The 22650-nt window shown below is 44.5% G+C and overlaps 1 protein-coding gene across 6 annotated transcripts in view; it reads right to left on the bottom strand.

The window, feature by feature from the left end:
• Positions 1-22650, bottom strand: part of eea1 (early endosome antigen 1) — a 142556-nt gene that overhangs the window by 46422 nt on the left and 73484 nt on the right. For all 6 annotated transcript variants that reach the window (XM_038810968.1, XM_038810972.1, XM_038810969.1 and 3 more), the window contains 4 exons: positions 17343-17462; positions 15754-15957; positions 13527-13727; positions 8515-8628 (listed from right to left, as the gene is read on the bottom strand). In XM_038810968.1, coding sequence (XP_038666896.1) covers positions 8515-8628; positions 13527-13727; positions 15754-15957; positions 17343-17462 — 639 coding nt within the window. The remainder of the gene's footprint in view (positions 1-8514; positions 8629-13526; positions 13728-15753; positions 15958-17342; positions 17463-22650) is intronic.

Here is a 22650-nt window from a genome sequence, read left to right as displayed (position 1 = left end):
TAACAGCCAGAATTTTACTTGTTTTTCTTGGTGCAGAACCTTTGGAAAGAAACTTTCAGGACCAAACTGAAACACCTCTGTTTAGATTAGAGTTCTAAGACCCATTGACTCTTCAGACAGACCTGGCTCCTCCAATTAACTACATCATATGTACCCAAGGCAATGTTGCTGGTACATTCTTTATTCCAAACAACAAACTGCTACAGATCATTTGGCGTTACAAAAGCCAAAACTTCCTTCGCCCTTTCCGATAAAAATACACAACTTCTTACACATAAATCATGGAAAATCACCTTTGTTCTTCCTAGTTCATTCTCACATATAGCTCTATATGACTGTAATAACTCTTTCAGGTCACTCTGATTTTGTTCCGGAAGGTAACTCAGTAATTTATCCAAATTTCTCATTACTTATTCATTGTCCAATCTTATTTGAGAATGTTGAATTCTGAATCATCTGGATTTATCTCTTCTCCCCGAGTTGTAACTACTAATATATCCTCCTGCTTCCCTCACCCATCAAAATACCTTTTGAGAATATTAACACAGTGAGTTTTCCTTCTACCTGGCATTGTTATCAAATAATTCACCTCACTCAATTTACTTTCAATTTTATAAGGCCCATTACATCTTGCTTTTAATGGTTCACCTACCACTGGTAATAACACTAACTTTCTCCTCACTCACAAAGCTACAAGTTTTTGATTTCTTGTCTGCCTTTTTGCATCAAATGCTGTGACAATTTGAAATGCTTTCTAGCCAACTCATCAGCCCCGATTTAATCTCTCCCTAAAGTTTGACACATATAGCCCAACTCACTAACTTCTCCTTAATTAACTTAAGTGGTCCTCTTACCTCATGAACAAAAACCAATTCAAACGGACTAAGGTTTAGTTTATTCATTAGGAGTATCCCTAATTGCAAATAGTACAAAAGGAATTCCTTTATCCTAATCCTCTGGATAATCCTGACTACAGGCCCTCAGCCACCTTTCTAACCCTCCTGTGATTCTGGATGATACGCAGTTCATAGAATCCTAGAATTTACAGTGCAGAAGGAGGCCATTCAGCCCATTGAGTCTGCACCGGCCGTTGGAAAGAGCAAACCATCCAAGTCTACAACCCCACCCCATTCCCGTAACCCGGTAACCCCACCCACGGCTTTTTGGGCACTAAGGGCAATTTATCATGGCCAATCCACCTAATGTGCACATCTTTGGACCGTGGAGGAAACCGGAGAACCCGGAGGAAACCCACACAGACACGAGGAGAACGTGCAGACTCCAAGCCAGGAATCGAACCTGGAACCCTGGAGCTGTGAATCCACGGTGCTAACCACTGTGCTACCGTGCTGCCCTTGAATTAAGTTGCTTTACCCCATAACCTATCCATAACTTCCCTGAATAACCGCGACATAAAATTTGATCCTTGATCTGAATGGATTTCTTTTGATAGTCCGCATATGGTAAAAAATTTAGTTAACTCCTCAACAACCCTCTTCGCTGTAATATTTCGTAATGGAATGGCCTCCAGAAATTTAGTAGACATATCCATTGTAGTCAACAACTATTGATTCCCACTTTTCGTCCAGGGAAGGGGTCCCACACAATCAATTAGGACCCTAGTAAAAGGTTCCTCAATTGCTGGAATAGGTATTAAGGGCGTTGGTTTGATTACCGCTTGATGTTTTCCTATCATCTTACATGTGTGACATGTAACACAACATTCAACCACATCCTTTTGCAGTCCAGGCCAATAAAAATGTTTAGTATTATCACTTGAGTTTTCCTTACTCCTAAATGATCCCCTACTGGAACCTCAGGCGCTATCCGCAAAACCTCCGTTCGATAACCCACTGGTAATATAACTTGATGAACTTCTGCCCATTTCTCATCTGCCTGAATATGTAAATTCTCTCATTAATATATTATTTCTAATGCAATGACACTCCAGTATGCACTCAGATTCTATATCTGTGTATGCTTTCTGACACGACGGCTTGATCTCGGAATCGTTCTGTTGTATGCCACCAACTTTCCTGAATTAAAGATATGAGCTTCATGTCTAGCAGTTTTAACTCTTTGCTCTTCCAGATGAGTTCTCACTACTGCAGGAAGTGAATCTTTAAATTCCTCCAGAATAATAATTTCCCCACGAGCTTCATAACTTAGGTCGATTTTTAATGCTCTTATCCATCGATCAAAATTATTTTGTCGGATTCTTTCAAATTCTATATACTTCTGACCTAGTTTTTTCCTTATATTTCTAAACTTCTCTCTTTAGGCTTCTGGCACTAGTTCATATGCAGTTAAAATGGCTTTTCTCACCTCTTCATAAACCCTCGATACCTCCTCTAACAATGGTGCAAATACATCATTAGCTCTACTGACTAATTTTGACTGAATCAATAATATCCACATGGTTTTTGTCAATTAGCTACTTTCTTCAATTAGATTTTTTTGAAATGCCTCCACATCTTTCACCTCCAGCCTTGGCAGTGTTTAAACATATTTAAATATATCCCCACTAGAATTCAGGCTAGGAAGGGTTGCTCTAAACGTTTACCTGACATACTACCTACCTTTCCAACTTTCTCTCCTTCAGGTCTATTCAAATTCTCTCTTTACTTGCCACTGTCTCGCTCTTTTTCTTTCTCTCTTTGCCCTCTTTTTCCTTTGCTTCTGCCATTGTCTCTCTCTCTTTCTTTGCCTTTTGTTTCCAAGTCCAGCTGTCTCATTTCATTAGTATGTTGTAATTGTTTAATTTGTGACTGGATCTTAGCTAACCCCAATGATTCTTACCACAACTCAGGCTACGCCTCTGGCATCTCTGCCAAATTTAAATGCTGAGCTATCGCTTTAGTCTCCTCTACCTTCCTCACCCCTGCAAGTGAATTCAACTGCAACTTGTCCACCAATTCCATAAGTTTTGCTTCAATCGCCTTTTGTAAACCACCCAGAGTTATATCTTTCAACACCAAGGCACCTTAGCCTTTGAAAGAACCATTTTACCTGTCACTCCCTATTAACACTTGAAAACAGCAGCTCCTCACACTCAAATGTTTTTAAACTCAATGATCCCAAGCCAAACAAGGAATTACACTTTTCAAATCCCGCAAAGGGACCCAATTTTGTTAGGATCCCGAAGGAGAACCAAACTATTTTCAATTTGTAAAACTGAGGAAATGTTACTACACCACAGGAGTGATAGCACTCACCAATAGGTATCTTTTATGATAAAACAAACTTTAATTTAACCACATTAGCAACAAAGAAATAGCTTTACAGTTTGTTACAGGGATCATTGGGGACCACTCGCCTGAGGCCTCGGCAAATATCAGAGGCCATGTAACTGCCCGGCCAATGAGACCAAAGCGCGTGACAGTTCAGCTGCAGAGGGGCCTTAAAAAGCCACAGACTAGGTTTGGGAGAAGAGTTGGGAGTCGTTGTCTGGTAACGTGTAGAAATAGTTTCCGCCTGTAAACTGTTGTTGCTTCTTATCCACTGGTGGTCACCTGGAGTTCCGTTGTTACACTGGCTACGAGGGAAAAGGAATCGACGCTCCGATTGTAGGGACAAGTACCTTTTCGGTCTGATTCCAAGGTATTTCCAGCACAGCAGGAATGTCATCACGTCACTTTTTGGTAAGCTTGAGCCTTTTAATGCAGATGAAGAAGATTGGGTGCAATATGTGGAAAGCATGTGATACTTTTTCCAGAGTGAATGGCATAGAAAGGGAAGACTTACACACAGACTTACAGTATAGCAAGAAGCTTGACCTACCCAGAGGCCCCGGCTCAAAATCATTTAACGATCTTGTGGAATTAGTTACAGATCATCATTCATCCTGCAGCAGTACAAGTTTAATTCGATGGGGAGGGCCCCAGCAGAATCTGTTTTCATGGCCAGACTTAGGAAGGTGGCAGAATATTGTGATTTTGGGATATCCTGAATAATATGTTATGATACAGACTCATGTATGGGGTAAATAATGCAGCTACAAAAAAGAAGTTAAAGAGGGCGATGGAAATATCCGGTGTCCACGGAGGGCCAAAAAAGATGCACAGGGATTGCAAAGCATGTATGGGGGCGAGGTTCACCAGCTGGAGCAAGGGGCTGAACACAGCAGCTCCAGGAGTGAAGCTTACAGTGCAAATAGGGGAAGGTTGACCAGCGGAGGAAACTGAGCAGGGGCCACCGTTTTGATCAGAGAACAAATTTCAATGCGTGTTTCAGGTGCAGGGGAAACCACGCCCCAGGGAGGTACAGGTTCTGGGATGCCGAGTGTTTCCGATGCGGTAAAAGAGGTAATTTGAGGCATAAATGCAGGAAGACGCAGGGCCTGCCCGGCCCTGGAAGGAGACAGAAGCCAGCTTCAGTCCACAATATGGAGTACCAGTCACCTGAGCGAAACATGTTGGCATTAAATTACATGGGCAAAGTGGCCCTAATTAATGTAGTATTGCTCGTCAATGCCCTTTAAACATGGAAGTGGACACTAGTGCTTCAGTGATTGTTTTGGGGAGCAAAACTATTTACAAAATGAGGTTGAAAAACACTGTGGCCTGATGAGCCACATAAAATCAAGGGGATCACGATGGCCCTGGTAGCTTATGGACGGCAGTCGGCTTGGCTCTCGCTTGTCAAGTTGGGACAAGGCCCAAGTTTGATGGGGCGGGGTTGGCTCCAACATGAGCTGGGTAGAAATATTCAAAATGGGCGAGGGGGGCCTCTAAGATATCATCCGGAAGTATTCTGAGGTCTTCCGAGATGAACTAGGGAAGATAAAGGATCTCCAGGCCAAAATAAACACACACCCTGAGGCCACACTAAACTTTTACAGGGCAAGACCAGTCCCTTATTCCATGTTGGAAAAGGTGGAAGTTGAGCTTAAGCACCTTGAAGACCACGGTATCATAATACCGGGATGGCTCGCAGAGTGGGCCACACTCATCATTCCAGTCATCAAGCCAGACAAGATGGTCCACATTTGCTGACTTTAAAACTGGCGGTCAATCAAGTGGCCAAATTAGACCAATACCCCATACCCAAGATTGAGAACCTGAGCACTATACTCCCTGGGGTTTGACATTTACCAAACTAGACATAAGCCACACTTACCTGCAACTAAAATTAGATGAATAGTCCCAAGAGTTTGTGATCTCCCCATTGCCTCTGCCCGAATACAATGCCAGGCATTGCTGCTCTCAGCATATGAATACCCCTTGGAGCATCGACTTGGGGCCCAGATATGTCACATAAATGCTTTGAGCTGTGTCCCATTACTCGTAAGCTCCACACTCCCATTGGTGCCTCAGGAAGAGATGACTTCAAACTTCTTAGGGACACTGCCTATATCAGTGAAACTACTCAGGACCTGGATGCAAAGGGATTCTGGCCGGTCAAAGATCAACAATATGGCTTTGAGCGAGGGTTTCTGTGGTCCTGCTTCAAAGGCATTGAAGCCTTATTTGACCTGGAGAAATGGGCTGAGCTACAAGGATAGTGTGCTTCTGTGGGGTTGGGATGTCGTTGCTCCGGGTCCCGATAGGCAATTGTTGTTGGAGTTGCATAATGCACACGGACATATCTAAAATAAAGATGTTGGCACGGAGTTACGCGTGGTGGCCTGTCATCGGCATCGATATAACGACCATGGTCGACGGGCAGCGTGACCAGTGCCAGGGACAGTGGACCTGCCCGCTACAGTCTTTCAAATCCGGAATGAGGAAACAGTTGCCTGCCTCCTTTGATACCAAGATTTCATGATTTTTGCATCACATAGGACCACCCCGCACAATGACAGGCATTGCCCAGGCTAATGCGCGTTGATTGCGAAACAGACCGAGTCTCATATTGCTGGGAAGGGTAGAGTCTAGGCAAGATTTTCAAAATTAGAAACACTGACCCGTCGAAGAGAGTGAGAGCATTCAAAGGAAATGATCCGGTGTTCATTAAAAAAAACTTTGGAAATGGACCTAGCTGGGTCTTGGGGATTGTTGTGGCTAAGATGGGGCTGGAATCATATGAGGTGCGGACCCAGGATAATATCCTGCAAAAACATTTAGACCATTTAAGGAGAAAAGAGCTTCCACTAGAGTCAGTAACATTACCAATATCCAACATGCTCACTGTTAGTACCGATCAAGGTACCAAAGGGCCTGAGCAGGCTGTTGTAAGCCCAGAACCCACTGGGCACGGAGGAGCAGCAGCCGAGGAGCTACCTGTGCCTACAGAAGAATTGGAGCACTCCCACCGAGCAAGACAACTACTGAGGAAAAATCCCAACCAGGGTCACTTTGTCGCTCTCAACATAACTGGGGCTGTTTAGCTCACAGGGCTAATCGCTGGCTTTTAAAGCAGACCAAGCAGGCCAGCAGCACGGTTCGATTCCCGTAACAGCCTCCCCAAACAGGCGCCGGAATGTGGCGACTAGGGGCTTTTCACAGTAACTTCATTTGAAGCCTACTCGTGACAATAAGCGATTTTCATTTCAACTGGAGGGCCCCTGATAGACTGGGCTATTGAGATCAAAATCTCTCGTACCCAGGGAGTACAAGAGAACTTGAAGAGGAAAAGGATGCTGTGGTAGCATCGAAGGCCACATGACCTCCTCAACCGATGACTTGGCAAATCTCGGAGGCCACATGAATCCCTGGCCAATGAGAACAAAGCATGTAAGATCAGCTGCTGGGGGGCCTTTAAAACCCACAGACTAGGTCTGGACTGGGAGAAGAGTTGGAGTCATTGTCTGTTAATGTAATGTGTATAAATAGTTTCCACCTGTAAATTAACCGATGTTGCTTCTTGACGCCTGGAGTTCCGTTATTACACTGTTAACAGTTACAACAGTTCTTAAGTAAAAGAAGAAACTTTAACTTACTTCCTTTAATTTTCATGCTGAAATCGGACCCGAGAACCGGCGTGTTCGCGGAGTACTCCGTGGCTGGGGGGCCATTGCCAGAGTAATCCTCCACTCCCAACCGGCCGAGTTCCTAATGGCATGGTTCTAACTACCTATCGCCGTTCGGGCAGCTCGCGTGGTCCGCGGCCGCCCTGGTGGGGGGCAGGGGGATCAGACACAGGGGGGCCTTATAGGCGGCCGGGGGACAGATCGGCGGGCTCATGGCTGATAGGGGGGGGGGCCTACATTTTTCAGCTGCCTCCGTGGGCCGTGTCAGCCATGGCGCTCGGCACGGCCGCTGGAGGCTGTGCGCATGCGCGGACTCAAAACCGGAAGTGCAGGGACCCGTATCCGCATCTAAAGCTGCATGTATCACTCCGGGTCCCTGCTGACCCCCTGCAGGTGAGTGAATTGACTGATCTTTTTTAAAGAAAACTCCAGAGTGAAACGCCAGCGTTTTTACGCCGGCATGGGGACATAGTCCTATTTTGGGAGAATCCAGCCCACTGTCTATATGCATCTTAACCCAATAATATAACTACAAAAAATATAAAATATGGCAATTTCTTACGTTCATCACACTGGGCAACAAATTGCCAGCAACTCCTATATCAACTCCTATATCCTACGATGGAATAACAATATCTAACAATCAGTTCTCCAATGCCAGTGGCTTATGTTGAAAATAGGAACACAATCTGCCCTCTATTTCCCCTCCATCCCCATCACAAAGTAGATTTTCTAGCTGTTGTGTGGAAACTCCCCCCACAATAATGAGTTACATGAAACAAACATTAGTCTTTCCTCTCTGTACATTTTAATTTGCAAAACGCCGTGTAACTAATAGTCAGCTCGCTTAATTTTTTTTGCATGAATGCAAATAGTAACTATTGCTTTGGAGGACATCAGCAGATGTTGCTAGAACTGACATGACTTAACATTTAGCCCTGAAGCAACAATGCAAAATAAAAGAACACACATTAATCATTTATAATATTTTCATCTTAAATCTGCACTAACCTCTTGTCACAGAATTACTACAGAGGAGGCCATTCAGTCCATCATATCTCCATTGGCTCTCCAAATGAGTTCACTTAGTACCATTCTCCCACTGTCGTCCCGTAACCCTGCACATTTCTCTTTTTCAAAGAGTCTAATTCCTTTCTGAATGCTCCAATTGAACCTGCCTCCAACACACTCTCAAGCAGAACCTACCAAACCCTAACTAGTCACTGCATAGATCTTTCTCATGTCGGTTTTGCTTCTTTTGCCAAATCTGTGCCCTCTCGCTCCAGATCCCTTCAAGAGGGGGAACAGTTTCTCCCCATCTACTCTCTCCAGACCCCTCTATATTTTCACTTCCTTTATCAAATAATGCCAATGTGTTCCATTATAAATGTGAATTTCAGATGGAGAAATTTCATGGACAACTTGTTACAAGGCAATCACGTTCCTGCTGTCATGACTGCTGCACTGCCACCACTGGTGGGAGAATGCAATTGCATCATGACACGTTTACATAGGCAGTCTCCATTGTAATACGGACAAAGGAATTTAAAATAAAAGGCAGAATGCATGACTTTAAAAGTCACTGAAGCAGCGAAGTCCAGTACCTGCTCCTTATCCTGCAGGGCATGCTTGGCAGTTTCTAAATGGCTTTCCAGGTCAGCTCTTTGTGCGGTTTTGGATGCTTCTGCAGACAGCAACAGCTCGGTTTTGCCCTTCACCTGAAATATTTACAAAAACAAAACAACAAGGATGAAAGCGGCTCATCTAAGTTTGGAGAATGGAACATACGAACAGCCTACTCGGTCCGTCATCCCTGTTCCTCTGTTCTAACCGAGGTTGTGTCTAATCTGCACCTCAGCCCTATGTACCTGTCTTTGTCCCACATCTCTTCATACCCTTGCCCAGCATAAAACCGATCGATTTCACCACCTTTTGGTGGAAAAAGATAGGATTTTCAGTCCCCCTCTGTTTACAAAGTGCTTTCTGATTTCATTTCAAACGAGCCTAGATCATGGGGAGGCAGTGGTGCTGTGGTATTGTCACTGGAGAGACCCAGGGTCATGCCCTGGGGACCCGAGTTTGAATCGCACAGCTGCAGGTGCTGAAATTTGCACTCAATAAAAATCTGGAATTATAAGTCGAATGATGATCATGAAACCATTGTCGCTTGTTGTAAAAACCCACTAATGTCTTTAAGGGAAGGAAATCGAGCATCCTTATCTGGTCTGGCCTACATGTGACTCCAGACCCACAGCAATGTGTCTGACTCTTCACTGCCCATCAATTGGGAATGGGCAATAAATGTTGGCCCAGCCAGCGACATCCACATCCCATAAATGATTAAAACAAATACAAATGAAACATTTGATTTATTGTCACCATACTAAATAGGAATAAGTTATCCAGTTTAAAAAGGGGAACATATCTTGAGCAGATACATGTGTGGAGAATGGTAAAGTGCATTGCTCTGCTATGCTGACTGTGTGATGAACACTACATTGTGCAAACAAAATCTGTATTTTTGGTAATATTCCCTTTCCAAAGTGAAACCAAACTAAGCTTCTGGAACGGCTGTAACTAGAATTCTTGGTTGAGATATCAGTTCTGAGAAGTGAACTTGTGACCCAAGGTTACTATAGAAATGAAAGCTGGGTGACCAAAAAGGACAAATAGAAGCTATTTGGAAAGATCAAATTAGCCTTGGCTGCAGGACCCACACACAAAGCTCTCCAAGAAAAATAGTCAGCTCTCTGTTCAGCAGAAAAGAGGGTAGACAGGGGCGCTAAGTGAAGCAATGTGCAAGCTGGTTAAAAGGACTGAAACCTAAACTTGTGCAAATAGCTCAGGCATGCTCAAGAGCGAGACACTTTTACCAAGGTGACCATTTCTGGGTGTGAACCAGGACCTTATTGGTTGGTCGGTCGAAAATGAACTTTGAAAAGCTACACCATCAGGACTATTGTGACCTGAGAAAGAGGAGGTCCGTAGAAGCTCACCTTGTTAGTATCCGGGGAATTCGGATGGCATAGAGCTGCAAATGACACAAGGGCCAAATGCATGGAGTGGAAAGCGTGAGTGATCTTACATTTGGACGGCAGAGTTTGAAGAACTATGGGACTGCACGGGAGGCCATGTACGTGCTAGGTGTGCTGCTGAGAATTGAGGAGGTTTATTCTTGTTGTATTGGCTATTTAAAGTTAAATTTATCATTTTGACTGAAATAATATTTGTTGATTAATGCATGCTTAATTTATGTTGATTTTGGTTTAATTGTTACAGTACAAATTTCAAAGAGTGACATCTTGTTCTTTGGTTCCTTCCATCTGGGTTGTTTGGGGATTTTCTTTTTTGCAGACTATTGGCCTTTACTTGGATCGTGGCACTCGTCTTTCACAGTAGATTCATCGCCCACTTATTACTGCAGCAGAACGTCTGTGGGAAAAGCAATGGTATTGGATGTTCACAGCAGAGAAGGGGATCAAACAGCTATTGGGCCTGTGCTGGCATCAACTCTTCAATGGATGGGATTGGTCACCTCTTGTTGCATTTTGTTCTGTCATTTCCCACAAACAGCAGAGGCTGCATAAAATGTAACATGTATTAGATGTTTGTTTGCACTAATAACATGATGTAGCCAGAGGGCTTGACAAAATAGTTCCAAAATATACTGCTGAAAACTCAATTGCACCGTTTCCATCAGTTATGTATAATTAAAACCGGACAAACATTTTGAGATATACAACACACTTAAAACTAATCATGGCGAAGGAGAGGAGCACAATAAAGAGCAGGCTAATAGATTTGAGAATAGCTGATTTAAAAATATTGAGAATTAAACTTGGGATAATAAATGGACAAAAATACTGGCAAACAATGATGTGAATCAGCAACAAGAACATTTAGCATTATGTTCAACAATCCATGAAAAATATACTCCAGCATAAACAAGATGAACACTCAGCAGACACCATAGGTGAATTAATAAAATTATATAGGTTATTAAAAATAACAATGCAGGTTAATAAGGCCGAGAAAAAGCAAAGCAAACACTTGGGTTTATTTCGAGAGGGCTATAATTGTAAAGTTGAGATGTTATGCTAAATATTTTAATGAAATTTTGGTTCAACCATCCTTGAGAATGCTGTGTACAGTTCAAGTCATAACAGTATAAAATGGACAAAGGCACTGCATATGATGTGAAAAAGATTTACACTGACGATACCAGGAATGCGAAGCAAAATGAAGAACAGATGGGGTTTGTTTGCTTTTGAAGAGATAATAAGAATAATCTTTATTGTCACAAGTAGGCTTCTATTAACATTGCAATGAAGTTACTGTGAAAAGCCCCTAGTCACCACGCTACGGCAGCTGTTCGGGTACACAGACTGAGAATTCAGAATGTCCAATTCACCTAACAAGCACGTCTTTCGGGACTTGTGGGAGGAAACCGGAACACCCAGACATGGGGAGAACGTGCAGACTCTACACAGTGACCCAAGCCGGGAATCGAACCAGAGTCCCTGGGTGCTGTGAAGCAACAGTACTAACCACTGTGCTACCTTGCCGATGACGGAGGAAGACCTAGCAGAGAGCTTTAAAATTATCGTTTTGATAAGGAGTGGGGAAGAGCAAAACTAGAGGCCACCTCTACCAAGAAATCAAATAGAGTGGTGAGAATGTGGAGTTTGCTCCCACTAGGAGTGGTTAAGGTGAAAAGTACAGATTCATTTAAAAGGAGGCTGGATAAGAACACAAAGGAGAAAGGGATAGAGGGTGTTAGGCTGGATAGGATTCAATTAGAAAAGAAGAAAGGAGGCTCAATTGGAGCATCAACAGCTGCATGAACTGGCTGGGCTCAATGGCCTGATTCTATGCAATTCAACCAAGAAAGTGCAGTGCCTCTTTAATAAGTCAACACCACAATTATGTTGACAGTATATCAATGTGTGTATTTTTTGATCTGCATTTAATATGGGAAAAGTTAACCGGTGATGTCCAATTTTAAAATGGACATGCCTTCGTCAGACTGGCATCCTTCCTGCCACTGGAGTTGCTGCAGCAGTAACCTGTAACTACATCGACAAGTTTACTTGGGAAATTCCTATTATAAATGTGGATATTGGGGTCCATCATGGAAATATATATGAGAATTTATAACTTGAAAATGAGGTTAGAAATTTCCTTTGCAGGCCCTGATCTCGTTAACCTCATTCTCTGAGTTCACCTAATGACCATATTTGACCTGAATTTCCCACGTCCAACACCATGAGATGGATTACCATATTAAAACCCATTGTCATAGTATCAGGGCAGTTAAATGGATCTTACGAAATAGCAGAACAATTTTGAGGGGCTGAACAGCTTCCTCCTGTTCCTTGATCTACATCATAAAATTGCTTCAGCTGCATTAAGTTTACTTTAGCAATTTGCCTCCTCTGATCATGATGTAAATTCAAATAGAAAAATTCCCTTAATAGCAGTGATGAAAAAGAATTATGCAAATTAACACATTATGTAAAAAATTCAAATTAAGTTATGTATTTTTTCTGAACTACTCCAGTTTTATGGTAATTACTGAAGAAAGCATTGAATGTTCCACCTCCAGCATGAAACCGGCAAGTGGACAGTTGATTTCTAGATAGCACACGGTTATGCCCATGTGACATACCCTGAAAATTGAACATAGTCTCGTGCTAAAGCAGCACTGCAGAATGCAATTCAACTTGCAACTCAACTGGTGCCAATGTCTGGAAGTGAAAATGCCATTCAATACTTGAAGGACCCAGTATATACAAGGACCACTATTCAAGGTCTATCGCTCAGTGCGTGATTGAGTTGATCGATAAAGATCTCAGCTTTACCTTTTATAGTTTACACGGTCATCTGAAAACCTCAACTGGGATTCTGTTTCCCAATCAATATTAGAATCTTAAATCTGCACCTCTTCATTTCCCTTGAATGACAATGCTTATTTTTTAAAAGATGTCACGTGCAAAATTCAAGAATCATGCCATCAGAGAATATAGCCATTTGGCACATTGCGCCTCTATGAAAGAGTGGCTCTTTCCCCAGAACCCAGCATTTTTTTTTCCTTTTCAAGTATATGTGCGTCCTTTTGAATGTTACTACTGAAGCAGTGGCGACTGGTCTTTCAGGCAGTGCGTTCTAGATCTTAATAACTCGCTGTCATTAAAACAAAATCTCATCTTACCTCCGATTCTTTTGCCAAAGGTTTTAAGTCCGTGTCCACCGGTTACCAATCCTCCTGTCAGTGCAAACAGTTTCTCCCTATTTTATCTATCAAAATCCTTCATAATTTAGATATCACTGCCAAAGCTCCCCTTATATTTCTCTTCTGCAAAGAGAATAAACCCAGCTTCTCAATATAAAGTTAATTAATCTGAGCAAATATTTATTGGTGCCAGGGTATGTTCAGCAATTGCCACTTTACGTTGATCACATGGCTCATCATTCCAGTCTGTTTTACAGTAACTATATGAAGGGCAGACCTTGGGTAATTCTAATTAATTTTACACAGAGACAGACAATACACCAAGGTCTGCATTCAACTGTCAATGAATGAATAAATAAATAAACAAAAAAGCCCACACTGCACCTGCAAGTCAAGTTGAGTTATCTTCTCCTTGGTTTCACCGAGTTGATTAGTAAGTTCACTAATGGTAGACTCAAGGGATTGAGCTCGGTCTTCAGCAGCGTGAAGCTGAGATTTCTGCTCCTGCATTTGCTTGTGTAAATTCTCTTGTGCCTGGTTGTGACTCTCCGTTTGATTTTTCAGCTTCTCAGTTAACTGAGCAACCTAACATTTCGATACAGAGAACGGTCATCAGTGTGGAATTAACATTCATGCGGTTACAGCCACACTTACGCAGCTTTAATTTACATTGGCTGAAGTGCATTTAACACCCTGATGTAAGGCAAGAGTTAATCAGACTGCCCTGAAGACTACTACTGTTGTGCTGCTATTAATCTCTCTGTATATTGCAGTAATGCTTTCACTTATCCTTTCCCTGTTAAACACGAAGGTCAAAGTTAATGTAAAGAACTGAGCTGCTGGATCAAGGCCATCCCTGTAGCAATAGTAATTAGAGATACAAGATGTTGAATATGATTCCAGTGTGGAAAATAGCTTTGCAGAAGAAAACATCTGGGCACATATCATCCTTTAAAATGATAGAAGCAAAAATAGACTTTTAATTTAAGGTTTCATCGGAAGAATAGTAATTCTAAGAGTTAAATTATTAATAAGATAAAGTGATGGAATTGTACTTGTTGGATCACGGAATCATAGAATTTACAGTGCAGAAGGAGGCCATTCGGCCCATTGAGTCAGCACCGACCCTTGGAAAGAGCATCCCACTTAAGCCCACGCCTCCACCCTATCCCCGTAACCCAGTAACACCACCTAACCTTTTGGAGACTAAGGGTCAATTTAGCATGGCAAATCCACCTAACCTGCACATCTTTGGACTGTGGGAAGAAACCTGAGCACCCGGAGGAAACCCACGCACACACGGGGAAGAAGTGCAAACTCCACACAGACAGTGACCCAAGGCTGGAATTGAACCCGGGACCCTGGAGCTGTGAGGCAGCAGTGCTAATCACTATGCTACCGTAATTTCTTTCCTCCCCCCAATTAAGGAGCAATTTAACATGGCCAATCCACTTACCCTGCGCCTCTTTGTGTTGTGGGGGTGAGACCAATTCAGACATGGGGGAAATGTGCAAACTCCACACAGACAATGACCCATGGCCAGAATTGAACCCTGGACCACAACGCCGTGAGGCAGCAGTGCTAACCAATGTGCCACCCTTATTGAATCAATGGAAAAATAACTTAAGTCAGGAAAATAAGTTATTAATTAGGGATAAGTCAATTAAACTCTCCTTTAGTGGTGTTATGGAAACATGTGTGGGCTGTCACATGGAGGGAGTTAAGAGAGATGTATAAAAATTGGATGTTTACAATGAGTGGTTGGATTTGTAAAAGTCTAAGGCTCAGAGTTAGAACTGTAACATGTTCTGGTCCGTAACTAACTAACCATGAGTGTGTTTGAAGTGCAATCTTTAGATTGTATGTTTAAGTACTGTTGCAATGTTTGAGAACATTGATGACTTGAGGTGTGAACTAGAATTAAGAACCCCTCCTCCAATCCTGGTGTTGGTCAGTTTGCTGGCCAGTGTGGGAATGGGACAGACAGACAAGGAATTTGCCAGCCCATTCCCAATCCGTGTTGAATTATTGCATCTCAGTTGAGGCAATAGTGGCAAAAATGGAAGTGGCCTCAGCATCCCCATGGGAAAGAAAGGGACAACACTGTGACTCCTGCATGCAGGAGCAACAATGAGATAGACTGTACCACCCTCCATCTCCTCACAAACATACTCAGTCCAGATTCACATATGGGGAAGAGACACTTGGAGAGGAGGGCAGCTCCTCAGAAATATATTTCAGTGAGGATGACCAGAGGTGAGATTGGACACAAGTGTGACTTCAATCAAACTGAATACCTGGCAGGGCGTATGACATTTGGCAGAAGTGGCTACCAATTCTGCGTCCCTGCTCAAATCCAATCTTACTCCACAATTCCTTCAGGAAGAGGGGAGAAAATATTGATTTAATAAATGTAGCAAATTCATTTGTGATTGTTTCTGGAGACAGACAAACATCAGTAGAATTCACTGTGCAATTATAAAAATCACTGTCTGTTTACCTACATGATGATGCTGCCCCCAGATCCACACCTCGTTAATGGGTTTACTTAGATTTGGTATAGTGAGGGCCAAGCACATATAGACGTTAAACGGAGGGCCAACAGGTGTACCTGGTCTTGCAGGCCATGGTTCTTCTCCTGCAGCTGATTCAAAATGGCCACCTCGCCCTTGCCATCTTGAATTTTGGTAACAAGCTCCTGCCGCTCAGTTTCAAGTTGCACCATACTGTCTTTACTCTTCTGCAGCAGAGCTTCCAGGTTCTGAATCTTCTGATCCTTGTCCCCAATTTGGCGCAGCACCTGTTCCAGATCATTCTAATGCAAAACATGTCAGAGGCGATAAGAACTCTAGCAGTGACTAAAGTCAACAAAAACACAATTTTTTTTTTGGGACTAAAACTGCTTGGCTATTCTAAAATCAATAAAGACTTCTAGGTGTTGGGAATATTTTACCTGCGGGTTGCGACTGAACTAAAATCACTGCAGACCCCATCAAGTTCATACACAACAGAAGCTCCTCTTCAGTATTTTTAATTCTCTTCACAAACAGATGGCAAACACCTAACTCAGTTTCTTGAGATCATCAGGTACAGCGTGAAAAAAAGGATTAAAAAAAAAAAAAGAACGGTTTGCATTTCTACAGAAACCTTTCATGAACCCAGGCTGTTGCAAAGAGCTTCACAATCAATGAAGAATGCTTGAAGTGTAGTCCATGTTGTAATGTAAGAAACGCAGTAGCCAATTTATTTGCACAGCAGTGTAATAATTACTAGATAATCTGTTTTAAGTACCATGTAGGTTGAGGAAAAAGACTGACTAGCACACCAGGAATAATTCCCTTTTTTCCAAAATAGTGCTGTGGGGTCTTTCACAACCGGCTGAGAATCACAGAATCCCTACAGTGCAGAAGGAGCCCATTTGGCCCATGCCGTACCTAGGCCCACTCCCGCGTCCCATCCTTGTAGCGCCCAACTAACCTTTGGACACTAAGAGGTGATTTATCATGGCCAATCCACCTAACCTGCATATCTTTGGACTGTGGGAGGAAGCCGGAGCATCTGGAGGAAACCCACACAGACACGAGGCGAGCGTGCAGACTCCACACAGTCACTCAAGGTCAGAATCGAACTGGGGTCCCTGGAGCTGCGAGGCAGCAGTGCTAACCACTGTGTCGCCCCAAAAGGCAGTCAAGGTCTCAGTTTGACATCACATCCGAATGACAGCACCTCGGATAAAGCAGCACTCCCTGAGCACTGTAGTGGAGTGTCAGCCCGGATCCCTTTGCTCCGATTGCCAAACTACAAGAAACACTGAGCATCTCACCTCGACTTCTTTGACAGAACTCAGCAAACTCTGCAACCTCTATTTGTTAGAGCTAGGGCAACAGACGCATGGGGGCATCACCACCTACAAGTTCTCCACCATTCTCACTCAGAACTACAATTGCTGTTCCTTTCTATCACTGGATCAAAGTCCTGGAATTATTTCTTGACATCATGTGGGTACACTCATAAACTGCAGGAGTTGAAGGTGGTGGTGACTCATCACCTTCTAAAGGGGAAATTAGGGATGGACAATAAATGATTTTGGCAGTGATACCTAAATCATGATTAGAGTTTTTAAGAAATCTAACTGCACAACTTACTATTCCCCTACGCGACACCTGTTGAATGACTCAAGACTGACACTGAGCCGAATACCTGAGTTTCTCTCAGCTGGGATGTGGTGTTCTGTTGACCAGTCTGTAACTCCTGGTGCTGCTGTCTTAGTTTGTCCAATTGATGCTGTACTTCAGTCGTAGCAGCTGTACTTTCCTTTACCTGAAAGGAATCCAACATATATGGATTAAAAAAAAACCAAAATCTTTCAGGAGAGTATGAGCCTCAAAAACAGCAAAAATACTTGACCGTTGTGTGGGTGAAGAACCACACACTACAGCAGATAATAAGCCTCTTCAACCTCTTCCAAATACTGTTTTAATCTGGGAACTATGACACAGAGCGCGACATCTACAGTATCTTCAGGCTCTCCCTAGTAGGTTTTGCCTTAATACAAACATAGGGCACCGTTTACTGGCCGTGTCGCACGGATCGCGGGAGAGGCCAAAGTCGGGAACCACGCCGGACGCCGATCGGTTTGCGATCTCACCGGACCGCTACCTTTAATGGCAAATTAAAGCCAATCTCCATACAATTAACAGGAACTACACCCTATCTAATGGCCTCCTGTAATCTAACTACCTCCCCACCAAGTGGTCATGGGTGACGATTTTTTTAAACGTGAAGCTGACAGAGTAGCTGCTGTGGGGATCTGAGGAGGTAAGTAGCCATCTTCAAACCCAGGTGGTGAGCCCGGGCTCATTGGGATTGCAGCCCCCTGTCTAAGTAACATTGCCAGGGGGTGTCTGCGATACATAGTCTGAGCTATGGTGGCCGGGGGCTCCAATTTATATCTGATCGCAAGTTAGCTGTCATTATGCACTCCATTAGAACTGACTTTAATGTGGTTCTAAGCACCATTTGTAAAGGCTCTTGTTAATGTCCTTCAAGTCTTTAAACTTGAGAGCTCATTATGAAAATGAAATGAAAATCGCTTATTGTCACGAGTAGGCTTCAATTAAGTTACTGTGAAAAGCCCCTAGTCGCCACATTCCGGCGCCTGTCCGGGGAGGCTGGTACGGGAATCGAACCGTGCTGCTGGCCTGCTTGGTCTGCTTTAAAAGCCAGCGATTTAGCCTTGTGAGCTAAACCAGCCCCTGCATTATAGTGTAGGCCCCATTATTGATGTCATTTAGTTGGGAGTTTGGAAGAAATACTCGAAACACTGCCTCTTCTTGAACCCCCCATTTCATATACAGTTCATACCCAAGAAAACAGCAGCAAAAATCGCTGCCAGATTCAAAAAGTAATTTAAAAACATATTAATGCGCATTTAGCTTTTTAATTTCCTCGGACGACAAGAATAGTTTTAAACAACGGCTCAGCCTGTAGCAACAGGTATTAAAATCCAAACAGAATGAATTTGATATCCGCAAATAATTTGTTGTCCTTATTACAAGACTGCCAAAATTTCAGATGAATTATAGCAGGGCTTTAAGGTTTACTGAAGAGATTTCAGGGAAGGCTGAAAATAAATAGAACTTTTTTTGTGGCACACTTCATAGTGTCCAAAGGGTGTACTCTGTGTATACACTTATCGATTATTTAAATGAAACACACACATAGCACCTTCACAGATGATGTCAAATATCATTGGTCATTACAACATTAATTTCATTAATTTCTCAAAGCAAATAAACACTCCTCAAATTCATTTGATATGAATTTCACCTCCGCAGATTGATCTGAATTTGCAGCCTATTTTCCAGGTGGCTCTCTCTATGATCTTCATGAGTAAGTATTAATATTGGTGAAGACACAGTTCTCGCCTTCCCAGCCTCCCTCGTTATTTCCAGGTGTCCAGCCGATTTCTTTTTGTAATATGCCGCAGGGGGGCTGTTGCTGGCTGTAAATGGGAAATTGTCCCTGGATGGGGATGCATGTGCAGCACGTGTTAGACGTCACCCTGAGGGATGGCAGGCGATGTAGGGTGGGAGGCCGAAGGGTACCGGGCTGGATGCCATCGATGGTTGTCTGTCTTTTACCCTTTCCAATTCGTTACAGATATTACATGGGATGGATGATATCTTGGACTCCGTGGCGGCTGCCATCACGGTTCTGGTGGCAGGCCAGGCGGACAGATGCCAGAGAAGGTAGCGACATCAACAGAGGCTCGAGGCAGTGGCCCAAGTGCAGGGCCCCGCCCCATACCGAGGACCCAGCTGCCAATCAAGCCAGGGAAGGACCCAGAGGGGGAGGCTGGCTACGGATCAAGGTGTACAGGCATCACCGGTCCTTCGAACAGACAGCATGTGCACAGGAGGCTCAACCTCAACAAGGAGATGGTACAGCACTGGTGCAACCCCGTACCACTCGCTGGCGGATCGTTCCTTCTTGTCACCATGTTCCGCATGCCGACTCCAAGACGTGTGGTTGTGGGGAGTGATTCGGGGCTGCTGGTGGCCGCCGTCGCCACCAATAGGGAGGCTCCAGGTTGGCCCCAGCACCCCCCTCCTCCCAGCCAGTGCCCGTAGGATCCTGGGGGTCACCTCATGATGGAGCGGCAGCTGGACTGAGCTCTGAATGCTCCTGCATTATTTGCCAGCCCTGGCAGCTACCCAATGTCTGCACCATGGTTTTGATGCTCTTGGCGATGCCCCTCTGTGAGCGGGCCATGCACTGCAGTGCCTCACCAATGCCCACCTGCATCTGGAACAAAGTCCTGAGTGACTGGGACATGCTCTGGATCGTCACAGCAATGCCCACTTGAGATTTACAACACCAGGTTAAAGTCCAACAGGTTTGTCTCAAACACGAGCTTTCGGAGCACTGCTCCTTCCTCAGGTGAATGAAGAGGTATGTTCCAGAAACATTTATATAGTTGAACCAGGAACATTCCTCGTCACAATGGATGTCTCGGCACTCTACACCAGCATCCCCCATGACGACGGCATTGCTGCAACAGCCTCAGTCCTCAACACCGACAACTGCCAATCTCCAGACGCAATTCTGCAACTCATCCGCTTCATTCTAGATCACAATGTCTTCACCTTCGACAACAAATTCTTCATCCAGACGCACGGAACAGCCATGGGGCCCAAATCCGCACCTCAATATGCCAACATCTTCATGCACAAGTTTGAACAAGACTTCCTCACCACATAGGACCTTCAACCAACGTTATACACCAGATACATCAATGACATTTTTTTCCTTTGGACCCACAGTGAAGAATCACTGAAACGACTACACAATGAGATCAATAAATTCCATCCCACCATCAGACTCACCATGGACTAGTCTCCAAATTCAGTTGCATTCTTGGACACACTCATCTCCATCAAAGACGGTCACCTCAGCACTTCGCTTTACTGCAAGCCCACAAATAACCTCACGATGCTCCACTTCTCCAGCTTTCACCCGAAACACATTAAAGAAGCCATCCCCTATGGACAAGCCGTCCGTATACACAGGATCTGCTCAGACGAGGAGGAGCGTAACAGACACCTACAGATGCTGAAAGATGCCCTCGAACGAACGAACGGGATATGGCGCTCAACTCATCAATCGACAGTTCCAACGCGCCACAGCAAAAAAACCGCACCGACCTCCTAAGACAAACACGGGACACAACTGACAGAGTACCCTTCGTCGTCCAGTACTTTCCTGGGGCGGAGAAACTACGACATCTTCTTCGCAGCCTTCAACACATCATCAATGAAGATGAACAGCTTGCCAAGGTCATCCCCACATCCCCACTACTGGCCTTCAAACAACCGCGCAACCTCAAACAAACCATTGTTTGCAGCAAATTACCCAGCCTTCAGAACAGCGACCACGGCACCAGGGCAATCTCTGCAAGACAGGCCAGATCATCGACATGGATACCACCATTACACGTGGAAACACCACCCACCAGGTACACGGCACATACTCGTACGACTCGACCAATGTAGTCTACCTCATACGCTGCAGGAAAGGATGTCCTGAAGCGTGGTACATTGGCGAGACCATCCAGACACCGCGACAACGAATGAATGGGCATCGTGTGACAATCACCAGGCAGGAATGTTCCCTTCCAGTCGGGGAACACTTCAGCAGTCAAGGGCATTCAGCCTCTGATCTCCGGGTAAGCGTTCTCCAAGGCGGCCTTCAGGACACGCGACAACGCAGAATTGCCGAGCAAAAACTTATAGCTAAGTTCCGCATGCATGAGTGCGGCCTCAACTGGGATCTTGGATTCATGTCGCATTACATTCACCCCCCACCATCTGGCCTGGACTTGCAAAATCCTACCAACTGTCCTGGCTTGAGACAATTCACACCTCTTTAACCTGGGATTATCCCTCTCTCTGGATCTGTAATGATTTGATTACCCGCAAATGCTCGCATTCCAAGCATTGTCTGGCATCTCTGACTTTGTCTATATAAATGTTTCTGGAACATACCTCTCCATTCACCTGAGGAAGGAGCAGTGCTCCGAAAGCTCGTGTTTGAAACGAACCTGTTGGGACTTTAACCTGGTGTTGTAAGACTTCTTACTGTGCTCACCCCAGTCCAACGCCGGCATCTCCACATCACACCTGAGACTGGAACACATCCCCCAGAGCCCTGGAAATGCTCCACAGCGCCTTAGCAATGTCCACCCGAGACTGGGACAGGCTCTGCAGTGCCTCAGAAAGGTCCACCTGCATCAGGTACACATCCCCCAGCGACTGTGAGGGGGGACTGGCACCACTGCTGGCATGGTGCTAGGCAGTTCCAGGCGCATGGACTTCGGGATGGGTTGACAGTCTGGACCAATGGCAACTCACTCATGCCGCCCAGTAGAGGCCGTTTAGCTTTTTACGGCACTGTGTGGCTGTCCTCCTGGCCACGCTCCCCAAGCTGACGGCCGCTGCCAATTCCTTTCGGGCGGCACTAGTTGCCCTGTGGCTGACCCGCCGAGCCCCTCGCGGAACAGGGTGTCCTGGCTCGATTCTACCGCTTGAAACACTTTGGCCAGGTCTGCATCTCTGAATCTTGGAGCTGGTCTCCTTGGGAGCATGGCTGCGTGCTGTGTTTGGTTTGCTCTGCAGGATCACTTTAAGGTGCTGCTCTCCCCCGTTACTGGGGGCTGCGAAGCTAAGCCTAACCCATGGGGCCTCGTTAAGTGGAGCAGTTAATGTTAGATACCGGTGAGGCCTCACCAGGCTTGCTGTCGGGAAACTCCCGGCAATTGCAGTTTTCCACCACATTTGGAATAAATCTGGTTGAATCATGCCCATAATCGCCCCATTCTCCTCCTCTCCCCAGGAATGCGAGGAGCCACAATGTCAACTTCCCATAGCCTCAGGATCTTTCAATCAGGTCCATACCACATGAAACCAGTCCCAATGATTAAATTTCAATTTTGAAAATACATTTCTAT

This window comes from Scyliorhinus canicula, chromosome 11 (assembly GCF_902713615.1).
Source record: "Scyliorhinus canicula chromosome 11, sScyCan1.1, whole genome shotgun sequence".
NCBI classification, from domain to species: domain Eukaryota; kingdom Metazoa; phylum Chordata; class Chondrichthyes; order Carcharhiniformes; family Scyliorhinidae; genus Scyliorhinus; species Scyliorhinus canicula.
The sequence above is the reverse complement of the archived record's forward strand: the minus strand, read 5'-3'. Positions and strand labels throughout refer to the sequence as shown.